This window comes from Vitis vinifera, chromosome 14 (genome assembly GCF_030704535.1).
Source record: "Vitis vinifera cultivar Pinot Noir 40024 chromosome 14, ASM3070453v1".
Classification (NCBI taxonomy): Eukaryota; Viridiplantae; Streptophyta; class Magnoliopsida; order Vitales; family Vitaceae; genus Vitis; species Vitis vinifera.
This window is the reverse complement of record NC_081818.1, coordinates 8,294,982-8,312,830: the sequence shown is the minus strand read 5'-3', so window position 1 is coordinate 8,312,830 and position 17,849 is coordinate 8,294,982. Positions and strand designations below refer to the sequence as shown.

General features: G+C 35.1%; 1 protein-coding gene across 1 annotated transcript; it reads left to right on the top strand.

The window, feature by feature from the left end:
* Positions 1-726: 726 nt before the first annotated feature.
* On the top strand, positions 727-16,159 carry LOC100242733 (flowering locus K homology domain). Its single transcript, XM_010661820.3, has 7 exons — positions 727-863; positions 8,306-8,597; positions 12,034-12,280; positions 13,010-13,158; positions 13,264-13,542; positions 15,061-15,255; positions 15,709-16,159. Exons 2-7 carry the CDS (start codon positions 8,316-8,318, stop codon positions 15,883-15,885), a joined length of 1,329 nt encoding a protein of 442 aa, XP_010660122.1. The 5' UTR covers positions 727-863; positions 8,306-8,315; the 3' UTR covers positions 15,886-16,159.
* Positions 16,160-17,849: the final 1,690 nt, after the last annotated feature.

The following is a 17,849-nucleotide window of genomic DNA, read 5'->3' as shown; positions in this document are numbered from 1 at the left end:
TTTTAAAAAATATTTAAAAATATAGGTTGAGAACATTCCAAAATTTTAAATAGACTTTTGCGGTAAAAAAACATTAAATTATCGTAAAAAAAACTATCTTTTAAGAACTATTAAAGAAAGTATTCCTAAATAGACCCTAAAACACTTTTAATTATAAGAGCGTTCTAATAATAAAAAATATGACGTTTGTTCTATAAAGATATTAAACAAAGAAATATCTAAATAAAAATAATTCTCTCTCATTTGATTTATTATAAAAATGTAATAGAAAATCTACAAACAAAATTAAATGTTATTAAAATTAATAAAAAATTCATATACTTTAATTTTTTTAATCTTTAGAAAAATAAAATTTTAAAAATATAAAAAGAATTTATTAACTTTAAATTTGTTTTTAAATTATTTATTTATTTATTTTTATATTCTCTCCATTTTCTTTTCCTTATATTTTCAATCAAATTATCTAATAATCAAACGTAACATTAGGTTTTTTTTTTTTAAAATTTTTATATTTCAATAGAACAACTTTCTACTCAATTGAACCAAAAGTTTGATTGGAAGATGATAGCTAAAGAAATACTGTTTGGTAGTTTGTAGTACGATCTTTCACTCAAAAGGGTATTTTCGTCATAAAAAAGCAATCAGACTAATCTACAATTCCAAGACTTTATAGGGACCTCACAGCAAATATAAGGAAAAATCAGCAAAATTGAAAACGATAGAGATATATATAACCACAAACACAAGCAAAATCGTTGGTCTGCCTTAGAGCTGTGTCCTGAAAACCTAGCTCACTCCCCTTCTCTGATTCTCCCATTTGCAGCCTTGCTCTTCTGGTATTGCTTCTTCTCATCAATACTTGAGTAAGTACGTTTCTTCTTACTGTGTGGGTGCTGTTAATTTGTTTAGGGTTTTGTTGATTTTGGTGCTTCAATCACTCTCTGCATTTCCCCCCGTTCTTTTTGATTCTCTTTCGATCTCTCTTGGTGACCTAGAACTGGGTTTTACCTGCTTTGGCTGTTGTGTGGATTTTTGTCCCCAAGAGGGGGGGGGGGGGGGGGGGGGGGTTTGTATCATGATCGAATGGGTTCGGTGAAATTGGTAACTAGGGTTTTGGGGTTTTTTTTTTGTTTTTTTTTAATTGAAGATTTAGTGTTGAATGCTTTATCATTTTTTTTTCTGCTTTTATATATATGTATTTTCTAGATGTATGGTTTTTTTTTTTTTTTTTGGTTTGCATGCATGTTCATTATCTTACTTACGTTTTTTCAATTTAGTTTAGTATCCTTTTTTGGTACTTAGTTTCTGACAAACGGTTTATGCTATGGTTTGGTGGTTTTGTCAAGATTTAGTTGAGATAATACTTTTTCCAAAAACAATAATTTTTGGCATTTCGTGGCTTATTTTTGTTAATACCCATGTTTTTAACTTTTACATATACCTGCAGCAAAAGAGTTATATTGAGATGGGAAATGTGAAGAACATTAGCTTTTTGATGTTGTATACGTGTAATTCTGATTAAGTACATTTTTTTACGTGTGTTATACATGTATAGGCCTTTATAAATAGATTATTCTTTAACTCATATTTCATCATTGTTGTTTGAACTTCATCTCTGGTTGTAATTCTAAGTTATGGTTGATCCTGGTCGATCATATTGAGATTATGACTCAGAGATGGAATTTTTGGGATATTGGGTTATGAAGAGTGCAAGGATATGGAATTAGGAATCGAAAGGCTGTTTTACATTGAAGTTATTCTCTAGTATATCTTTAAGTTCAGTTCAGTTTATATATCCGATGTTTTAAAAGGTTATTGAGGCTTACACCTCGAGGCATGTCTCAGGGTGAGGCTATGCAAATTACTTGTGAGGTTATAGCCTCAATATAGGGTAATTGAGGCTCATAACCTTGAAGCTATAGCCTCAAGGTTATTGGGGATTAAGCCTCAAATATTCAAAAGGTTTTTATGGGTTGAAGGCCTTAATGGGCTTTTTTTTATATATATATATTTATTTTATAGGAGGTTTAAGCCTCAATATTCAACGGTATTGATTTGTAAGTTTTCTCTTGGGATCAATATTAGGGTTAAACCTTTTCCAAGGCAAGGACTTAGTTGATTACTAATTAACCCTTTAAATGAAGAAGGAAACAAAGGAGATAGAGACTAAGAAATAATGAGTTGCTACCCACTATATTGGCTAAACTAATATCTAATTAATTTCATATGATTGATGGATAAGGAAGAATACCACTATAATTGGTGGATGAAGAAGATAAATGAGTTGACATTAATCCCTATTGGGGGGATAATGAATCAATTGGATATGATTATCATTCTTCAAAGGATCCTATCGGTGATACTGATGATAGTCATGAAGATTATTTGATGAAATCATAAGGGAGTTAGAGGTTAACATGAGAAAGAGGAACTGACTTAGAAAGTGTTAACAATGCCAAATAATTATTTTGGTTATTATGAATTGTATGGTTTTTTTATTAGTAAATTTTCATGTAATTTTATTGGCACTTTTATGTTTTTTTGAGATTTTTTATTGTTTTTAAGTTGATGCTTATGCCTTGTCCTGCCTTGAGGCTTATGTGTGCTTCCTTGAGCAAAATGCCTCAAAATTGCCTTTAGGCTTTTAAAAAATGGTCTATAACCGATAAATGTAAAATATGAAGATGGCATTTTCCTTCTATAGTGTCTTCCTATTTGTTTGTTTGTTTGTTTGTTTGCTTGTTTGTTTAATAGGCAAGTATTCATTATATTAACAGCGCCTAACAAAAGGGCGCACTAAAGCAACATGGTGTAATGTCTTCTTCCCTTCTAGCTAGCATATGGTCATACAAGGTTCTTATTGTTAATGTTTGTACCAAAAACCATCTAAAGTTTGGAGGTTAGCTCTGCTTTGCTTGTTAAGGTGCATTTAGAAGGGTGCAATAGAAGAATTTTGAAGACCTTGAAAGCTTTAATCAGTCATTGGAAAAGCCTTTTTTGAATTTGTTGTTTGGTTGGTCCAAATGTTGTGTGGGTTTGAGGTTTATTTATTTATTTTTGATAAGAAACAACAAAGTATATATTAATTAAGGAGTAGGTTTGAGGATATTTCCTTGTTTGGGTTTGTTGATTGCATGGGGAGGGCCTAGGTTGGATATGTGTTTTCATCTACATCTTCCTTTTTTCTTGTTATTATTGTTGCACCCTTTGTATATCTCCTATGTGCATGGAGTGTGCCCCCCTTTTTGATATCCTCTATTTCCAAATTATTCATTTAAGTATAAAAATAAAAGTTGTCTTTATTAGGTGAGCAGGAGTTTCTTAGTGACCTATGTATCCATTGTTCCTTTGTTAGAATTGCTGACTATATGTCAGGATTAATTTTCTCTAGCTTGTGTTAGTGGAGAATTTGATTAAAAATTGGATTTGTGTGTCTTTTGCTACTTAGGTTTGATATTTCTAAATGAATTTAGTGACTATATAAGTGACCTTTAGGTTCTGGTTTTGGGGTTGTTGATGGTTGTCTTAGAGGGTAGATGTTCATTTCCTGGTAAGGAAGAGTGTTTCAGGCAGTAGTGGGGTGTTTTCAGGTAGGACTCGTGCAAGCGTTTCTTAAGTCTGGTTTCTTAGTAGTTCTAGGGCTTTGGGGTGATGTCTTTTGTTTTGGATGTTGGTTTGTTGTCTCTCTTTCCCTTTGCTTGTATTTGGTTGCTACTTGCATACTCTGTGTGTACTTTGTGTGCCTTTTTCAAGCGCTTTTAATATATTTGCCTTGTTTACCTATAAGAAAAGAAAAAAGAAAAAAAAGAGAATATATAAGGATGGCTATATATGCTGCTTTACATTTTCCTTTGATCTTTTATTTTATCTAGGCTTGACAATTCTTGACATGATTGAATGGCACGAGTTGAAAATGACACAAATTTAGCTTGTTTTTGTTAAAATATATTTGTTTATGTCATAATCATGTCAATTATAATACCCATTTATTAAATGGGTCATGTTTAGGTTTGGGGGTTCAATTGTTTTGACCTGTTTAATTAATCATGTTGTATTGGAATGATAAAGTAAACCTTTATATGACCCATTTATTGTCTTGTCTTGTTTACATGATTATGGCTGTACTTAGATGCAATTTGTTTAACTAATATGATCTTTTATATTTTTAGAATTTGAAAAATCAACCATTGTTATTACTAAATTACATTGATTTTTTTATGGTTTGAATAAATTCATTGACAAAAAGTTTAAATTGCACTCTATATGTGTAGGCTATTAAAAATGTTATTCGTAGTTGAGTGAAATGCCATTTTCAAATTCATGTGAAAGGATTCTGACCTGACTATTAAGTGTGTTGTGTTCAGATTGAGCATATTTTAAAATACTCATAGTATGAGGTGAATTCAACGTGAGCAAAACCTTTTGCCACCCCTAATTTTATCATAAAAGACTTTTTTAGTTTTTCCTATTTCTCACAAAATAAAATTTTAAACTTGGTTGGAGCTTTGGTTACTCTGCCAATGGGTTAAGTCCTTGGGAATCTGAAATCAAATATTGTCTTTGGATTACTTTAATACTTTGAAACTGGATTTATTTTTGGAACATCTTTGTTAGGTGCTGTTTATAATATCTTTTGTGGGCCTATCCAAAGACTCTTGATAAGTCTAGGGGCATGTGAAACCATTAAGACATTTATAGGTAACAAGACTAAGGTTGATACTAGCTGCTTAATGAATCAAACCTATTGTGCTTTAGTGTTGTTGTATGTGTACACTTAGCAGACAGTTATGTGTAGTATGTTAGCTTTCAGTTAGATATGTTCTTTTAAATAGATGCATAATTCAGCTCTAACAACAGTGCCATGCCAAACCATTACCTTGAGCCCTCTGTACAAGGTTCATTTTGAGAATTGCCCCATTTGGTGTTGATAGCTTATTGTTTTTGTTGTTGTTATCATTATTATTTGCTAAAATGGTATGAAAGAGAGCCAATCAAGATTTGGATTATATGATGTGGTGGAAATGACATTTTTTTCCTTAATTTTTTTACTTTGTGATATTTGGTTTCTTTGGGGATGCAAAATCGCAAAACCTTTGGCGTTTGATGTGTATACTCTAATCTGGTGGAATAGATTATAAGAAATATAGCCCATCCAATGGGAAAAAAAATTGTAGAAAGGATAAAGAAGTGTTTTCCTTTGGTATGAGCTGTTGCATATTTGGTCTTTTGTAACATAAGGTCTCTCTTTATTGGTAGAGAACTGTCTATAATATTCTGTGCACTGACATATGGTTTCAAACTGCTCAATGTAGTTCTTTAGCTTGAATCCTGTTAGAAGAGAAAAACTTACATAGTGTCCCATGCAGATCAGATACTTTGGATAGGACTGAAAATGTGCTTGTTGATTTAAAATTTGTATGTTATCAGGTTGCATTCTGTTTCTGCAGAATCTGACAGTTGGTTCAAAGTGTTTTAGTTTTGTGGAGTTTTGTTCAGTGTTTTGTCCTTGCTATCCAGTTGTTGGTCATATTATAATTCTGTCACTTTTGAGAATGATACTTTTTTTGTAAGTCTCTATATGCTGCCTTAGAGTCGGGGAGTTCAATTCCTTTTCCGATAGGTGTTATTTTATTTTATTTTTTTTATTTTTATATATTGATAAATAAATCAAGAGAATGATGAGGGATCCTCCCCACAAAATACTAGATCTGATCAGAATATGACTTAAAACTCCTCTACTATACAAGGAAACCTATTAAAAAAATTAGTTTAATTATGGGTATATATCAAGACTGAACAAAGCTCTTCTCATTGTTATTCACCCTTTTTGAATTGCAAACCAAAGACCAATTAAGTTGAATAAAATTGAGAGGAATGCCTTTAAATATAGTAGTAGAAGAACCCATAAGGAGGAATATAAGTGATGTAAATCTCACAATGTCTCTAACGTCTTCTACTTTTCCTAAAAAATCCTAGTGTTTCTCCCTCACCACACGATCCAAGGCAAAGTGAGGCAAGCGATTTGCCAAAGGGTCTTGCTTCTAATGGAGCTCCCTAATCCTCTAAAAGAGGTGGACAACATGTCACAAATGCTCTTGGGTGGAACCTAGTCCATCTTGGCTAGACTTAATAACTTGTGCCATATCCCCAGATTTACTAGGCAACGTAGAAAAAGATGATCAATCGACTCTCCACACCCTATGCATAAGATGCACAAATCAAGGCTAAAGGATTTGTAAGGTCTTCTCAACTATAGCATGTCATTGGTGTTTGCCTTCTTGTGAGCCACTAACCATGCAAAAGCCTTGACCTTTAATGAGACTTCCGATTTCCATACAAATCCGGTTAAAAGACAAAGGACTTGGAATTGATAAATTGGACAACACTAAAAAGATTATTGAGAATAAAACTAAAGAGGAAAGAGACCAAGCCCTTGTATCTAGGATAGAAGGAGACAAGTGCACTAGGGTGAGTGAAGACATAAGTCTTTCAAGGCTCTCAATTTCCAAATATGTGAGGTTGCGGTGAAAGTTCATGTTCCAAGATAAAGAAGAAGAGTTGCCTAGGATTGTTGAGATGGTGAGGTTCTTGAAGTGATAACTCTATAAAGATCTGCAAATTGTGAACATAAAGGTTGGTTTCCCCACCACAAATTCCCAAAAGCGAATTCTTTCCTCATCGCCCACCACAAAACATATATGTGGAGAAAAATCTTGGAAAACTTATGCAATGGCCTGCCAAGGACACTGATGTGACCATTTGACTAAAATGTTGACATACCATTCATCTAAAGCAAGTTTCTTTGTGTGAGAAGCTTGCTAGGGAAAAAAGCATTGACTTTAGATCAACTTTTGACTAGTAGAAGCTTTTTATGTAAAGTCAAGAAAAATCCATTGATCACATTCTTTTTCACTATGCCAGGACAAGGGTTGGCAGTTGCTCTTTTTGTTGTTTGCAGTTCCTTAGTATCTACGATTTGTAGGAAGTAGACATAACAAGGTTTAGAGAGCTGCTCCTTTGTACACTTTTTGGACAATTTGGAAATGAAGGAATTGAAGGTCTTTGAAAATGAGGGGCAATCTGACCATGTTTTGAAAAGTTTTTTGTACATGGTGTAAGTCTTAATGCTTTTAATTGATTTTGTTGATTGGTTGGGTTCTTGTTAAGGGAGGGAATAGCTTTTTCTGTTCTCTCTTTAGGCTGTGCCTTTAGTGCTTGTATATGTCTTGTGTGCCTTGGTGCACTTTTTTTTTTTTTTTGGCACTTGTTTATAAAATTTATTATTTTCTTATAAAAAATAATTGTCACTTTTGATGAGAATATAGTTCTGTATCATACTGACCTTTGCTTCTACAATATGCTCTGGGTTGATGGGAAAAAGATTAACTTGGTATTGAATGCAGTCAAGGTTTTTTTTTATTTTTTATTATTATTATTATTATTATTATTTTGTTTCCCTTTTTATTTATATTTTGGATTTGTCTGCTGGTTCACATCATATGGATTCTCAACTTGGGTGTTAATTCTGCTATTCACTTAAATCATAGAAGTCCTAAGTCAATGTATACTTTTTTGATGGGTTAACAATGAAGAATTTTTTAGAAATCGAAGTAATTCAAGCCGCCTATGGATCCATCAGTTTCCTTGACAGTGGTCTTGTTTACTTGATTGTAGAAATGATAAGACAAGGGAAAACAAAAAGGGAAGCAAGAAAATTAGTTCATTTTCTTTTCTGTCTATACATAAATAGTGGTGAAAAAATTAAGATGGGAAAATATGCATGCTCTTTAATAAAGTTGCTTCTTCCTTCTTGTCGACAAACATCCAACTGAAGTTCTCTCCAAATGTCTCCATTCTGCGGTGGAATCTTATTTCTGTTGTGCACTCACTTTTGTTCTTTGCTTTCCTCATTCAACAAATGGAAAGAGATTTCTAAAAAAATTCCTTTTCTTTGCTTGTTTCTTGTTGGGATTGATATTTTCTTGAAATGTGAATAGCATTGATGTCATAATTGCTTTCAATCATTGCCTCTGATGGTTAGCAAGCCATGTGATAGTGCATAGATAGTTTTTCTTGGCTCAGCCAAGGACTGGTTTTCTGGTTGTCTTTCCCTAAGTGATTTTCTGTTGGGATATCATGGCATCATTTCTATCTGATGAAAAAACTGACGGCCTCTTGTCATAAATCATAACAATAGTACGATTTTAGTTAAAATAATAATATTAATTTTTTTTTGTATTGACTAGTATTGCATGTGCTTTTTAGTTGATATGACTAATAGTTTCAATTGCTTCATATCATCCAGTACGGCGGTTATGGCTGAAGTTGAGGAAAATTTTGGTGAACCTGACATGGATCAACTGCCTGAGGATTCGCAGCCTCAACAAAAACGAGGACGTGATGATGATTCAGCAATTGGAGGTGGTGAGAAGAGGTGGCCTGGATGGCCTGGAGAGAGTGTTTTCCGGATGTTGGTTCCTGCACAAAAGGTTGGCAGTATCATAGGACGCAAAGGAGAGTTCATTAAGAAAATTGTTGAGGAGACTAGAGCTCGCATTAAGATTCTTGATGGTCCTCCAGGGACAGCAGAAAGAGCTGTAAGTTAGTTTTTTACTCTCACTTCAGCTTCTACACTATGGATGCACTGAAAGGGCAGTACTGGTTAATTTTCACTTTTCATTGGTTATTTGGTTGAGCCACCATGATGGGTCTTTTTGTACATCAGATTGCTACTTTACCAAGTGTTTACATGGTGCTTCTCCTTTTTTACTGTCTTCAAATTACAGTTTAGGCCAGATAGTGCAATTTCTGGGAAGATCATTTCAATTTCTTCTTACTTTGCTACTTTCTTAACCAAAATTTACATAAGAAAGCAAATAAGATATCAACTTCGATTGGATTTCATTGTTTGTTAATTTTTGAAATTTTGTAACACTCACTTTCTCTAGATCCCCATGTGATCCTTATTTCTTTATTGATTGATAATTTCAGCTTCATGGTGATGTCAGGATGTAAAGATAACTGTGTTCATGATGAGCTAGGAAGCTTCTTAAACTTTAACTAGAATGTCCTTAATTATAAATTTACTTGAAAGCTTGATAAAAGAGGAATTAAAGAAATATCATTTACAAGTAAACTTATAGGCATTATAACCGAAGTAAACAATAGTAGTCCATTGCATAGCAAAACTGAGGCCTGATATAAACAAGTGTGTCTTGCATGGTTGGGTTTATAAGGTTCTATAATCAGGTCATATTTCTTTATTACCCTTTACTCATTTGCTATAGCCAAAGAATGGAGGAAAGGGATCATAGGTTAGTTATAATCAACAGAGGTTACATCAACAAACTCAAAAGTGTTGATTTGTCCAACCAATCAATCTTTTCAATTGACAGAATTTTAGCTCCTTTTTCTGTCTGAAATTTTAGGAATTCATTTATACATACTTGGAGAGGAGGCATGATATATCTGTTAAACACGAAGAGGACGGAAACCCTTCTATGCCAAGCTTAAGTAATTCCTTATATAGGCACATGTTGTCACTTGGTTCCGTTGCTACTTTGTAAAGTTTAAAGTCTATGATTGTTGAGCATGAAAATAGTCGAAGAGAAATAAGAAGAGATGGGATTGGGTACAAACATGTATTAAGACATGATTAATACCCGACATGTATTATGCTTAAGAATATTCAATAAGAAAAAAAAAAAAAAACAAAAAGAAAAGGAACGCCAATACAAGCAACACATAAAATGAGTAAAGGTCCCTTTTATTGAAATAACAAGAATGAATCTGTGCAGGTTCTGTCCGCAAATTTTAAGGCACAAATCAATCATCTTTATGATCCAAAATTTGAAGAATCAAAGATCCAGATTGCAGGGATCATCATTGAGCATTAGAAGTGCTGAAAAGTTGTTCTGAATAAACACAGACACATCTTGTACGATCATCCGTATCAAGAAGCTCTGCGTTCTATCGGGTAACTTCAGAACTTAGATGATTGATGTCTTGCCGCGCATTATGAAGAACATAAAAGAATCTCATTTGTTAAAAGCAACATTAAATCAGTAGTATTATAACTAACATCATTTGTTACAAGAAAATGATCCCTCTTGAATGCGAAACATATAATATTGGAAAAGTAAAATTCTGTTCTATTTCTAGTTTAGAGAAAATAGAAAATCCTTAATCCCTTGAGAGATGTCATAACTTAAAATAAAAAAATTATCTTTGGAAAATTTTGAAAGACGAAAGAGGAAATGTATGCCTTGTTCTTTGCTTGTAGATGATGAATTTGTCAACTCTCAATTCAGTCGCATTACTCATGCTTTATCCTAAGATTTAGTTGAATTCTTATTTTATGGTTGCAAATTGTTTAAGTAGGATTTTAGCATATGTTTTGGATTAATTGCCTTTGGAATTATTTAACAACTACTAATGCTACTTCCATAGCCTCAAACTTCTTCATGTCTTATTCTTTTGAATTTCTTTCATTGAAGAAAAGGAAAAAGTTCCTTAAAATCCTTGTTGGTCATAGAGAAATTGGTATTGAAGATTTGGGTCAAATGATAGAGGATGTGATATCCCTTAAAATTCGGTGCAGAGTAGAATTTGAGGATATTTTGCCACAGGAAAAATTGTTTGGCTACGAAAGTCTAGGGTGAAATGATATAGTCATAAATGGTAGAATATGGGAAACGTCATTTTTGATTGGCAAAATGTGGAAAGAGTTTGTCTATCCAACCGAATGAAGGTTGTTCTATAGATGATTAGGTCTTGATTGTTAGGGAAATTAAGAAGTTTTTCTCTTGTTGTAACAAGGGTGTTAATTTAGGCTTTGGTTTTGGATCAGTTTCCAGATCTCTAAGGAGAGTAGTGGTAGGTGATCAGAAAGGCCTTTTGTGAAATGGCTTCATGGCCCCGGTCATTTTTCATGATCTATTTTTCAAAGCTGTCAGGTAAGCTTTAAGGAAAGATATTTTAAAAGTCTTCATTGGATTTCATGCTGATGGGGGTGATTAAGTTTACCTTCATTGGCTTTCTTCCCTAAGAGATCCTATTTGGTTAAGTTTTTTTATACCTATTTGCCTGGTTACTACCTTCACAAAGTTATTATCAAGGTCCTTTTGGATGACTTGAGTTTCTTAGATAAATGATATCTCTAGATTAAGGGGCTTCCTTTAAATGTCTGGTTTAAGGGAAGAGTGGTTGCTTTGTGAAGTGGGTTCTAAGAAAGCTGACAAGCATGTTGACTTTGATTTCCTAGATCATTTCCTGAGTAGGGAAATCTTTGTGTTTTGAGGTATCAGTGACCAGAGTCACCTATCCTTGGCAAGCTACTCAGTTTTGCTTAATAGGAAAGCTGAGGAGTTGTAAATGCTTCAAGAGGACATAGGAGATTCTTTGCCCTCTTTGCTGTTCATGGTGGTGACAATGGATATCCTTAGTAGAATGATCATAAGTCCAGACACTTTTCAAGCCTAGTGGAAGGTTCTGAAGTAAGGCTATACTAGGTTTTCCCATCCTAGTTTGTGGGTCAATACTGTCTTTTTCTCCTCCACTAAGGAAGACAAGTCGTATGATCTCAAATTTATACCAATTGTCATTGGTGAGGTATCAAGTTTTAGAATCAACACTCATAAGGATACTTTATGTGGAGTCATCGCTCATCAATATCACACTTTGCTATTTGGATTTCTTGAACACGGAAATGGATTTTCTGTAGCCAAGTCTGTGTAGCTGGGATATATTGTTTCAGTTTGGTGGCTGTAAATTTGATTTGGAAGTCCTATCTTTTTTACTGAATATTTAGTGTTCAATATGGTTCTGATTTTTGATTGACAAGACTTGTCAAATGATTTGTGGCCAACTTCCATGAACTTCAAAGCTGTGTTGTTGCCTCATATTTGCAAGAGAAGATTTGTATCTACTTGTTGTACTACATGAACCATATTGCCCATGAATCTGAATGAAAGGATTTATTCATGCAATGCCTGTGCTGACTGCTGATATTGTGGTTTGTTTCTTTTTGAACAGGTAATGGTATCTGCAAAGGAGGAGCCTGATTCTTCTCTTCCACCGGCCATGGATGGCCTTCTGAAGGTTCATAAACGAATTGTTGATGGGTTAGAAGGTGATTCTTCTCACATGCCCCCAGGAGGGAAGGTTTCAACACGTCTGCTCGTGGCAGCTTCACAAGCAGGAAGCCTAATCGGTAAACAAGGAGGAACAGTAAAATCCATTCAAGAGGCATCTAATTGTATTGTCAGAGTTCTTGGAGCAGGTGTTGTTCATTACATTTTATTTCTTATGCTATTGTTCCATTTTGCTAGTTGAGTAAACATTCTATTGTCATCTTTCTCATTGGTGCTTTCTTTTTGAGTTGAAATTTTAGCTATAATTTTGCACCGTTGTGACTATTACTAATAAAGACGTAATGAAAAATTTACTTAAGCATTTAACCTTTAATGTAATATGGTTTTTGAAAAACTCACATTGTGTTTATTGAGGTGCATATTCATTCAAATCTGATTGTTCTTGTATGTGGCGCTTTTAAAAACTTGTTCATTTTTTCACAATTAAAAATTGCTTGTCTCTGAATTCAAGCATTTTTTTCCTGACATTTGATTTAACCTTGCTAAAATTAGAAATTGAGAGTTGCTTTTGAATAAGCATATCGTAGTTCCACATAACCAATGCACTGTTTACCTTAAGTTTGATTGAAAACCAATGTACCATTTACCCCTTTGGTAACTTTCTGAATTCTATTGAAATATTCCTGTCTTAACAATTCTTTATCATTAATACCTTTTTTTTTTTTAAATCCAGAATCTGTAGAAGAGTCTTAATTTTCGTATCATTTTAAGCTAAAAAATCTTGCTTTAACAAACTTGTACAATCATTTTGCCAGAATAGATTCATTTCTTAAATCTTGTGCTTTTGTTACTTCTGCTTGTAGCTGCAGTATAATTTGCATAGGTCTTAACTCCAATTTTAAAATGAATTGTTGCAGAAGACCTACCCATTTTTGCACTCCAAGATGATAGGGTTGTTGAAGTAGTAGGGGAACCCATTGGAGTGCATAAAGCAGTGGAGCTAATTGCATCTCACCTCAGGAAATTTTTAGTTGACCGCAGTGTAATTCCATTATTTGAAATGCAAGTAAGTCTGCTCTTTTCTTAAATGTTGCAGTGAATCATTAGAACCTACGTTTAACATTTAAATAAACAATATCTTTCTACTAAATTTTTATAACTTTTCTCTCAGATGCAAATGTCGAATCCTCCGATTGAGCACATGCCTCCCCACCAGCCCTGGGGTCCACCTCAAGGTCTTCCTCCAAATGCTAGTGGAGGCCCTGGTTTTGGACCTAATCCTCCATACATGCCCCCTCCAAGGCAACTTGACAGTTATTATCCCCCTCCTGAATTACCCCCTCCAGTGGAAAAACAGCCTCATCAGGGTATATCTGCATACGGCAGAGAAGTGCCAATGGGTGGTCATGCACCATCAAGCGCCCAACCTGCACCATCAATGATCACACAGGTCATTTTCCTGTTTCGTTTTTGGTGGTTTATTTTAATTTTTTGTTTACTTTTTAATTTTTTATTTATTAAATCATTTAGAGTACTAGGGAAAAAATGTAATTGGAAATGGAGACTACGATATCTGATTGATGGTTGATGAAACAGTTCAAAATTTACAGTAATTAAAGATGTCATGTGGCATTAGTAATTAGAAAATTGGAAATAAGGAAACATAAATTGATGTGCTTTATAAATGTCAATATTGTATGGGCCAATCTATAATTCAAACAATGATATATTTGCTGTGAATGATTCTGAAGTTTTTAAGTTATGAAATTATCTGAGCATATTGTCATGGACTTAGTCCTTTCCTAAGCTCATGTGTGGCACTTAGGCAACTCATCTCGCTTGAAGTTGCTAAGTCAGCCTTTCCCTCGTACTTAGTTAGCCAAGCTAAGTTAGACACGATTTGGAAGCTAAGAGAACTGTAGGCAATACTTAAAGAATAGGAAGCTTTATTGCTCTCAAAGGATGCTTACAAGTGCTTGGAAGCTCACTTGCTTGGTTGGTTAGGTTCTTAGGGTGGTGCCTTGGCCAAATGAAGTCCTCATCTATTTATAGGCACCAATGGAACTCTCTGGAACCCACAAAAGTTTCGCCCCTATTCTAGAATTCTCTAGTAGACTCTATACAAAAGTTATGTGCAAGTATTTACAAGGCATGTCTGGAAGTCTCTAGAACATCCCATAGGCTTCCCTTGTCTTCCACCCTTGATGTAGAGAAGTGTGGGTATCTCTAGCATTTTCTAGAACCTTCCACACTCTTCCCACCAATGGTTAAGTGTAGGTGGTTCTAGGAGTCTTCAGAAGCTTTCTGCCCTCCCTCTATATAAGCTTATGGGGAGGGTCATTTGAGTAGGTTGTGACAATATGGTGTTGATAGAACTTGTGTACTCTGGTCTTCTTCATGTTTTATTTGAGATACTCTTGGTTGCAATTGTCTTATGGTGCCCTTGGGCTGGAGTAGTGCTCAGCTCATGATGTTGTCATGTTATGTGAAGCCCAATGGCATTGGTTTGCTGATTATATCCTGGGGTTATGTGGTGGACTGAGGCGCCAAGAGGGAGTGATCCTACACAACATTAAGGAATACTTTGGGTATTTTCCTTTAGCTAGTTATTGGAAGGGTGTAGATAGCTGTCAGAGAACTACTGCATTATGTTCTGTTCTCTTTCTGCCTTGAGCATGGTAGAGTTGGTGTAATTCATGAATAGATCTCAAGCTGGATTGAGTTTACTTACTCCCCCAATTTCCTGAGGGGTTGCATGAGAGTATAGTTGAGACATTGAGCTACCAGTCCGTGATTGGCCTAAACTTTCTATTGGGCTTGAAACTTGAGTTCATCTCAGCCAGTCTGAATAGCCCCAGATTTGTTGTGCGAATTTTGGTTGAACAAGCAGTTTTTGCTCACTCTCACTTCCTGAGTCCTGTTCCTTCTAAAAAGTGTTTGAACTCTGAAATAATCTCATTTTTTGCAGGTAACACAACAAATGCAGATTCCTCTGTCTTATGCTGATGCCGTTATTGGAACAGCTGGTGCAAGTATAAGTTACATTAGGCGTGCTAGTGGGGCAACTGTTACCATACAGGAAACAAGGGGTGTTCCTGGGGAAATGACTGTTGAGATTAATGGAACTGCTTCCCAAGTCCAAGCAGCTCAGCAACTGATACAGGCACTCTTCCTCCCTGTTTTTGATACCAAGTTGTTGGTTTGTCTTTGCTAATATTGCAGTTTCCATTTGCATAATGACATTGCTTAACATTAGATCATTGTTTCTGATGTCTCCTTGTATGTGATGTTTGGGTGCGTGTGGGAGTAGGTATGGTGGGACCGACTTTAGTACTAGAATTAAAGAATTAAAGATTTTTTTTTAATAGGATATATATTATTGAAATGTTAAGTGTGGTCAGCAATTCAGACAGTTGGGCTTCATTCTTTTCCATTTAGCTTCATCATTGATTTTTACTGATAATATAGAATTGTTTAATTATTGTTTTATTGGGATCTTACTCAACCAAAAATATTGATTTTTCCATTAAAATTTTGTTTATTCTTTGTCAATGCTTCATTATGCACATCTAATCAACTTGGACTTGTCTGCTTATAATGATTGTTTGTGTTGCAGAATTTTATGGCTGAAGCTGCTGCACCAGCACAGGCCCAAGCTGGTGGATCTGCTGACCAAGGCTATAATTCTTATGCAGCTCATGGTTCGATGTATGCATCTCCTGCATCCAACCCAGCACATGCAAGCCACACTGGAGGCTATGGTCCGGTGTATGGAGCAAACTATGGTTATTAAGCAGGATACTTACCAATTTGGTTTGTCATTGTTGAAGTCATGTGTTTTCATCATTCAACTTAAATAGTTAAAAACACCAAATAATCCCATCTTGAAAACACTCTGTATCTGTACTTGGCTTTCTGTCTGGCTCCAAGAACAAATGTCAGTGTTAGATTTGATCGTGTGCATTAGTTTAGCTATAGGAACAGAACTTCTTTCTTTGAGATATCTCCATCTAGTATTTTGTACCTTGCTTTACATTTTTCTGAATCGGTTATCTTTTTCCATTTGATATCGTTTCCAAGTAAATATTGTAGTCAATAGCTTAAGAGAATCATACTAATGAAACAGATGTTAAGATTATATTCAGTGGGATGTGAAAGGCATGTGCTCATGCAGATGAAAAGGTCATTTTTCAGTGTTAAGATTTTCTAAATTAGCGATCTTGGTGACTAGGAAGTGATCCCTGAGTACTGACTAGTCGACAAAGTAGCCTGTGCCAGGTTGGGTTTGATTAGTTTATGTTCTTAGTGACTAGGAAGTGATTCCCTGAGTATTTGAAAAAGCAGCCTGTACCAGGTTGGGCTTTGATTAGTTTATGATCTTAGTGGCTAGGAAGTGATTCCTTAAGTACTGAGTGGTTGAAACAGTAGTTTGTACCAGGTTGGGTCCTGGTTTGATTAGGCTAGGTCTTATGTCTGAGGAACTACCTCGCGAGTGCAAGATTCCCAGGGATGAAAAGTCTGATGAGACTTTTTGTTGCGCGTTGCAACCACCCATGGTCATCTTTCTTTCTAAACAGCTGCATACTTGTGCAACTCGTTATTTTATTACCACTGCTGGAAATTATAGACCAGCCTTAACTCAATCATCAGTTTTATAACATGATTAATGAGAAGAGAATTCTTCCAGTGATATCTCTCTGTAGATGTTTTGCAAATCTCCCAAAAGTCAAGTAAACGCGGAAGTTGATGAGTGTTCATTCATGATGGGAATGGCATTGTTTTGACCCACTCTGTTATCCACATGGATATTAATTATCCTACTGACCATGTCTCCACTGCCTCCATGTGGCGTTGTCTACGCCTCTGACTCCTCTGCATGCGTTGGGTCGGTGATGAAAGGTGTGATCTCATTCGAAGCCATCATTATTTTTATTTTATTTTGTAATTCCAGCCGTCTTTTTTTTTTCCCCCTCATACCTGTTCAAGCAATCAACCATAAGTTACTCGCAGGAGAATAAGAACTAATTAAACAAGTATTTGTGTAATCAAGGAGAAAAGATATTCCATCCACTCTATCACAGTGGAGATGGCTCCTTTTACCAGACGTTCAACAACTACCACTCCACAAATAGTGTGAATCCCATCTTGACAGCCATATTATCTACTCACTACCACTTTCCCAAAAGGTGGAAATAATTGGGGCTATAAAGAAAGACTGATAAGGAGGCAGCCAAATCCAGATTCGGATTATTCAGTGAAGGTCTTTAGATATTTGGTCAAATATGTGGTGCTCCAACAAGATGGCCCTCCCATTTTATATGTTTTTAATAACCTATGAGGGGACATAGAGGGTCCATGGCTATCGGCTTTTAACAAAGACCGCTCTTCCAGTCTTCCTCCACCCCACTTTTGGACAAGAGCTTCGTCTGTTCTTTGGGAAAAGAATTGATTCTTTTGTACTTATGCTGCTCAAAACACCCTTATCCACCAAAATGATAATTTTGCTTGATTGGTCTTGTTATAACTTATACGTACGTAATGGTATTTGGTTAGAGTAAGTAGTGTTCAAAAATCACCCATCATATGAAGAAGGTTGCATTATCAGTCTTCTACTAATAATTTTCAACGTTTCCTCAACTGGACAAAACTTGAAAAGTCAGTGTGGGTACTCTTAAGTTCAAATCATATGCTGAGGCTAGAGATGACGGTGGATTCCACGCTCAACGTAAAAGAAGATGAGGTAGATGAAGCGTTAAA